The sequence below is a fragment of the Neltuma alba genome, unplaced genomic scaffold, assembly GCF_004799145.2.
Source record: "Neltuma alba isolate B1F8T4 unplaced genomic scaffold, ASM479914v2 tig00013086_pilon, whole genome shotgun sequence".
Classification (NCBI taxonomy): Eukaryota; Viridiplantae; Streptophyta; class Magnoliopsida; order Fabales; family Fabaceae; genus Neltuma; species Neltuma alba.
Genome location: NW_021637414.1, coordinates 263,906 through 271,783, shown reverse-complemented (window position 1 = coordinate 271,783; position 7,878 = coordinate 263,906). Strand labels below are relative to the sequence as shown.

The 7,878-nt window shown below is 33.5% G+C and overlaps 1 protein-coding gene across 1 annotated transcript; it reads left to right on the top strand.

Moving 5' to 3' along the window:
- The first annotated feature begins 1,057 nt into the window (after nucleotides 1–1,057).
- Nucleotides 1,058–2,010, top strand: LOC114734358 (uncharacterized). The gene has a single exon (XM_028921986.1). The coding sequence runs from the start codon at nucleotides 1,217–1,219 to the stop codon at nucleotides 1,853–1,855; it is 639 nt and encodes a 212-aa protein (XP_028777819.1). The 5' UTR covers nucleotides 1,058–1,216; the 3' UTR covers nucleotides 1,856–2,010.
- Nucleotides 2,011–7,878: the final 5,868 nt, after the last annotated feature.

Genomic DNA, 7,878 nt, shown 5'->3' with positions numbered 1-7,878 from the left:
TTCCAGAATGGATGCTTAGCCACTGGATATTTATAATGCATATTATTTACTCAATCACCGACTAGATTAGAGCCCACTTTGGATTCTTGATACTGTCATCATGACCGTAGGGCCGTGTATGGCATAAAATAAGCAAAGTGCTTGATAGACGGATTGTGGGTGTAGCTTTTGACATGTAAGGTGGGAACTAAATATCGATTATGTGGGATTAAAGGGAGTATTGCACCTAACTAAAGTTGTCATTTGAATTGAAGTCCCCCCCCCCACTTCCACTGCACCTTGCTTTGCTTTCTCCCTTCAGGAAAAAAAAAATTATAAGATTTTTTTAAAGAATATAAGGCATGCATTTTTTATTTTTCACCTGTAATTAATAAGTTTTTGTTTAAAATGCTCTTAATTGACGGTGTACCAGTAATTAATAGGGTTTTTCTAATTAAGTGAGTGATGCCTTATTAAATAAAGGTGAACTTGAAAAGAACGTATGGTTTTATAGGTTGGTAAATAACTTATTGAGTGATGTGTAAATCTGTTTAATCAGAGTGCTTTATATTTTCAAAGGGACGGAGTATGATTTATAATTATACATTTGTTGGCCAAACATATAGATATCCATTGATGTGTATATACGGAGTAAAAACTCACTCAAGTACGCTGCTAATACTGGCATACAGCTCCGGGTCCACAGCCTGGAAGATATCGAGCAATAAGGCCGAGACCTTAGAGGTCAAAAAGTAGCCATCTGTTTGGGTTGGTGGTATATATATGTCTCTGCCTCTCAATTCTTATCTAACCATTTTGAAGGTGGTCCCATTCGAGCATTCTATTGGGCGCCCTGTTTTTAGCCTTTAACAAAATAGGGACTTGGTTCGATTTCATTTATGTATGCACATGAACAAAGAAAGGGAAGGAATATATGTATCATATAATAACAACAAAAAGAGCTCATCCAATAGAAGGAAAAAAAGGCAGAGAAAAGAAAAGAAACGAAACACAATTAATTAAGGACAGTGCACAATAAAACTGTCATGATTAAAGCTCACCATCCATAACACAACGAAACAAACATCTGACCCCTTCTTTCTCTGGCCTTATCCTGCCTCTTCCCTTTCTTTAAATTTCCCTCCCCCACCTAAACCAAACCCTCTTCACTGATAAATACCGTCGCCCCCCTACCCTCTTGGACCACTCACTCAGTCTTCTTCCACACATATGAAATATGAAGCCGCACAGCGACACGCCCTTTTCTCTCCCAGACGTCTCTGACGTAACGTGCATGGACCCAGGCCGGCCGTCGTTGGTGGTGGAGAAGCTCTGCAAAACGGTGCGTTTGATCGGCTTCCTCGTACAGAACGGTGTCTCCAAAAGCAAAGTCATGCACGACGTTCACTTCATGATGAAGCGCGGCAAGAACTTGGGAAAGACCCTGAATAACGCCGTCGTCCGACACCACGAAGCTCTGACCTGCCGCTCACGTGACGCGCACTTGTCTTTCATTTCCCCCATGGAGTACCAGTTCAGCTGCAGCGGCAGTCCGCCTCGACTTTCCTACGCTGGCAGGCGGAAGGGCGGTTCTCCCCCCTACACGCGCCGCCAACACCATCACGCGCTCCATTATTCTCGTGAAACGCCGGTTCATAAGATCGCAGGATTGTGTCGTGGCGACGAGGACACGCTGGTGGCATCGGCTCTGGGGAATTATTCAACAAAAGGGCGAGCGAAAATAACAGGACCGAGTTCCATGCTAAGCGACGACGTCGTAGAGGAAGAATACCGCGTGGACGAGGCCGCAGAAGAGTTCATAGAGAGGTTTTACAGAGAGTTGAGGTTGCAGAAATGGTTGGATCACTGTTGCTGATTTGTGGTTGTGTGCCCATCTGGCAGTTTGTGATTGGCCAAAAGCTCTTAAGGCAATATGTATTTGATGACTAGTTGTATCTCCCTGCTTCTCACTGTAAATTCCAATCTCATTCCACAAATTAACACTAGTTGTTAGGTTTTATTTATGCCTAACAGATCGCGTGCCTTAGTTTTGTTAGTTCCATGGGTGTGTACGCACACAGTCCTACACATGTGCGTTAAAATATTAAGTACAATTGAATGATATCCCAAGCGGAAGTGAAACCGACTGAAGCAGTAGATGGGTGCGTTAAAAAATAAGAGAAGGCTTGAGGGAACGGTTGGTTTTTAAACACAAGACGATTATGTAAGAAACCCGAGAAGAATACGAAAGAAGAAGCGGGGGAGATCAATATATATAAGGCACCTTTGGAATGGCTTGTATTTCGATAGGTGATTTACGAAATATAAAATAAATATATAAAAAGAGTCTTATATTACTTACATTTTAGTATTTATATGTAATTTCGAATGTGATGACAAACGGAGCCGCAGTGTAATCACAATTCAAAAGATGATAGTGTTTAAATGAATTTTCATTCACAATAATGAGACGCGCAGTTCCTTGAATTTCCTTCTAACATGAGTAACAGGATGGGGTGTTTTAAAAAAAAAAAAAAATTCAGGTCCGTCCCAAAAGAAGGAAGAGACGAGAGAGAGGGAAGCGGTGAGGAAAGGCTGTGGGGGCAGCCACGAAGTCCGCGTCCGTCCCATCGAAACTAACGATCAAGGCAAATTCTGGCCCATGATATCAATCGCTCGGTTATGGGATGGGAAGCTTCGCCGCCGTATATATTTTGCTAATCTCATTTTTACTATTTTGAGCCTAATAAAGAAATCGACCTGTTGGAAGATGACTATTGCTGCTATTTTCTCACCATTATTAGTCGGGTTTAAATCTACGAGTACACTAAGAGCCTGTTTAGGATAGCGGTGAAAATCCCTTATAAGCACATTTTACGTAAACTGAGATAAAACTCTTCTACATACTTATCTCGTATTTTGTAAATCATGATTAAAAATTACTCATAAGCTATTCTAAACAAGCCCTAACTAATTTTCATATTTGTTATTTTATCAGTTGAGAGCCCCTCGGCCTTGATGGTAACTTGAATCCACTGTGCGTTGAAAAGTGGCTTCTTCAGCTTGCCTCTGAATTCTGATCCTACTCTTGCGGTCTTGCCCTCTAACTTCAAGTTCTATTTAAAAAAAAAAACAAAAAACTTGACGCCACTCCGTCTATCAAATTTCCCCAATACACATACGTATGTATATCTAAACTAGATATTTTCCACTGCGTTGGTTTTTTCTAAAAAAATTTTTGGGCACATAAGCATCCTCCTAATAGAATTAATCCATACTATAGAGTACTAAATATGGATATCTCTCTTAATAATAATTCAAACATTAATTTGGTATGTTGCAAGAGATAAATTTTTTGGCTGGACCAGTTCATATTAGTTGCTTTAAGTCAATAGGGTAGTGAGTGGCAGCTGAATCATAGCAAAACCTATTTTTGGGCCACTCATTTTGGCAAAGCCTTTTTTTTTTGGTTGCCCACCCAGTTTACTGGAGTTTTATTCTGACTATATCTAGATCCGACCCGTGTCATGCACCTAGCTGTGGTGGGTGAGTCTTCCAACGGAGATTTCTACATACGTTGAGACTCGAACTCGAGACCTCACTTAAACGGTACCAAGCCGCTTACCACTTAAACCAATCATTTTTGGCAAAGCCTAACTAGTTGGACTTGCCAGAGGCATTGAGGGCAATGAGGGGCGTTGAGCGTCTTTTGGGTTTTATTGAATGGGCTTTAACTCGGGTGCATCATGAAACTGGGTTTTGGGCTGGAGACGCGGGGTTTATAGATCCGCTGAGACTGAGGCTTCATTATCGCGCGTGCCCGCGTTTATAAATTTATTTATTTATGTTTTCACGAGTTCCATGCTGAAAGTGAAAAACATTAATATGTTTTTATTAAAAAAATAAAAAACACAACGCACACATTAATATGTAGATGACAGTAGAACCAAATTTCCTTATGGGCTACGATATTGAGTTGTTGACGGCGTCGTTTTTAAGACGGAACATGAACATCATAGATTTACTATGTTTTTTGCCAGCCATAAGTTTACAATTACCATGTTGTTTTATTCACGATGCAAAAAAGTTGCCCCGTCTCTTTAATTTGGATGACATGGGAGTTTTGTTAAAAGTTTGTTCTTTTCTCCTTTAAAACCAACGAACAAACAAACGAAAGACGATCCTGGGACTGAAGCTTCGAATTACAAACCACCACGCAGCCTGATCAAGGCTTGCAATGGACGGAAGAAATGGGCCATACCGTTCTTATCAAGATCCATTAATTCCTGCCCTCCTTATTTAGAATGATTATTCCGCTATTATTAGTAAACTATGCTCTGGAGACAGACAGACAGTACCAGTTAAATTTAAATGGAATTCGTGACAAAAATATTTTTAATTTGTAAACAGATTACAATATTGGTTTCTCTTTGATGCTTCACGCATAACTTGACTTTCCTCTGGTACGTTCTTCTGTTCAGACCTTTTCAGTATTAAGTTAACATTCTGTAGACACATTTTTGCTCATAGTCCTGGAATTCCAATGAAAATTGTTAAAAGAAATTATCAGTTTGCCGGGAGAGTCGAATTAATAAATGGCTGTTTATTTGCAGTTAAAAATAAATAATTAGCAGAGTAGTGACTTATTCGTCATTCTTTTAACTTCATCGTTCTGCTGTCAGTGATGAAACATAGTTTGCTAACTACTACCTCTTGTCCTAAACATAAGAGCTAGTTCATTAATTTGAGTAGATTAAGAAAATAAGTTAAGTTAGTTATTTGTAATAAATATGTGTTGTTTTTCCTAAAATATCTTTATTAATCAAGTTTATTGGCTTGAACTACTATTATTAGAGGGACTATTTTAAAAATAAATAAATAAATATGATAGACAAGGTGGATTGTGGTATTATATTTAAGACCAAGATAAAAGTCAAACAATGTCTTATATTAAAAATCGGAAGCAATATTTCTTTGTTTATTTTTTTTGGGTAAAAGCTCGTCAAAGAAAATTTCTCCAGGCTTACAAAAGTAAGCTAGTGCACGAGCTGTATCAGAGCACGGGGATCAAGATTAGAAAAAGGGTTAATTAATCTGTAAGTTCTTATAGTTTCAACCAATTTTAAATTAAGTTCCTATAGTTTTTTTTTTCTTTTTATAAAATCCTTATACTTTTAGCTGTTTTTAATTAGGTTATTGTATTTATTTTTCTTTTTATCAAATCCTTATAATTTCACTAAATTTAATCAGGTCCATGTAGTTTTAATTTTCATTTATTAATTAAGTATAAACTTAATTAAATAGATTAATACTGAAATATAAAATATTGATAATGAAATTAAATTACTAATTATATAATAAAAATAAGTAATATAATTAATTAATCCAGGAAATTTTTTTAGAACAATTAATATTTTCTTGCTGGCAAAAAATAAAATTATTATAATAATTCATTATTTTTAGAATATTATTGTTTATAAACTAATATTAAATAATATATACTATTTTATGGTAATAGAATAGTAATATTATAATTTATAAAATAAAGAATAAAAAGTTCAGGGACTTAATTAAAAACAAGGTAAACTTACAAGGATTTGATAAAAAGAAAAATAAATATAAGGACTTAATTAAAAACAGGTGAAGATATAAGGACCTGATAAAAAGAAAAAAAAACTATAACGGCCTAATTTAAAATTAGTTAAAACTATAAAGACTTACAGATTAATTATCTCGATGAATGGAGCCGTGAGACACGAGAAGTCATGTTTTCTCATGTCATTTTCTTTAACGCGTGCACGCGCATATATGTATAAACATGATATAGGGGGTGTTTGGGTGATTGCCCAAACCATGGTTTGGGAAAAAATTACCTAAACACCTATCAATTTTTCAAAACCATGGTTTTATGATAAAACCATGGTTTGCCTATCAAAACCAAGGTTTTGTAATAAACTAAAAATTTTTGCTTTTTGAGTGGTTCTCCCCCACCCCCTACGTATGGTAATTTTTTTTTTTGGTTAAAAATAATTATTTAGTTTTCTAAAAACATAATCTTATATTTTATAATTATATATACACATATTAACAATTACCACATCTTGTTTTTAATATAAGACCTCATTTGATTTTTATTTGGTCCTAAATATAAAACCTCAATTTACTTTATTTCTCATATTTGTCTATCGTTTTTTAAGTTATAACCAATAAACTTGATTAATAGGAATATCGTAGGAAAGGCAACACCTGTTTATTACAAATAACTAACTTAACTTATTTTTTTAATTTACTCAAATTAGTCAACTAACTCTTACATTTACAACTGGATATAGTAATTAATATATGTTTTTATACATTGTTTATTATGTTGGCAAAAAAAATTAATAAATTTATTATTTCGGTTTTTAATGTAGGACCTAATTGGAGAGTTAATATTGGTTCAAATGTAAGATTATTGTTCCAGTCATTGATGTAAAACCTAATTAGAGAGTTAATATATAGACAAGGTCTTAATACCTTCATCAATAGAATCTTCATTTCACATGGCTCGGTTTCGTGACTCCATAAGAGATCAAATTATTCACTATATACAAGAATAATCATGTCCCTTTTATTTTCTTTTTTCTTTTCAGATAATGTAATGTGTTGTTAAAAAAAACTATTTGAACAAATATATTTCGTTGCAACCTCTATTATTAAAACAATTAATATGAAATTTTTTTGTGTGGTTATTTAATTTTGTGGAAAAAAAAAGGGATTTCATCTTTAAAATTTTTAAGAAATAATAATATTTTTTTGGCAAAGTAAATCATTTTCCTAAAAACATATTTAATTATTTTATTAATATATATACACTTTAATTTTTTATTAATTATATTATTTATGTCTTATTTATTATGTTGCCAAAATATATGTTATTAACAAATTTATTACTTCAAATAAACATATATTATGAAATATATCTTACATGTAATTATCATTTAAACTTATGTCCTTTTTAGTAATTTCTACATATCAAAAAGCACTTCTGACAACAATTATCCAAACACTCTCATTTTATCAGAATCACTTTTTCAAAAAATCTATTCTTTCAAAATCTATTATCTCTAGAATCTATTCTCCAGAAGTCATTCTCCAAACTATAGTTTTGCCTCGTCCAAACACTCCCACAGTTAAATGCCAATAATCGGTGTTTCCCGGATGACGATGGTGATGCATGGCTTGAGCAGCTGTTATAATAGTCACCTCTACATAGATAGATCGAAATAAAACTTTTATCTCACATTTTCCTTGTATAATATAAAAGTACTCAGGCTGCATTTGGTATTACAATTAAAAATACTTATAAACATGTTTCATATAAGTTGAGGCAAAATTATTTACCAATGTTTTATTTGATAAATCACAACTGAAAAATTATTTATAAACTATTCCAAACAAGTAACATTCCCTAAATTACACCACAACCCTGTTTCTTAAGTTTAAAAAATCCTTAAACACTTGTGCGGGGGATTATTGGGGCAAGCTGCTTGGATTGGATGGAAAGAAAAGCAAAAAAAAAAAAAGAAAAGAAAAGAAAAGAAAGAAAATGAAAAAAAGGATAATAAAAATATTAGCACTCATCTTACTTAGATGAATAAAAAAACATAAAAAAAAGAAATGAGTAAATATCAGAATAACTAAAATATCTTTATTATAAATAAATAGCATAGAAATTAAATAATTCAGCAAACAGAAATTATTTTTGTAGCTTAAAAAAAATAAAAAGGAGATGAGCTTTTAACTTATATAAAATAAAAGAAAATAAATAAACTATACCTTATCTAATATTTTAATAAAATGATAAAATCAAATAAAATGAAAGATTACGATAACGTGAGAAATTAATATCACAAGAAT

Coding starts and splice junctions, on each gene's coding strand:
- LOC114734358 (XM_028921986.1), top strand. CDS start 1,217: ATGAAGCCGCACAGCGACACGCCCTTTTCTCTCCCAGACGTCTCTGAC.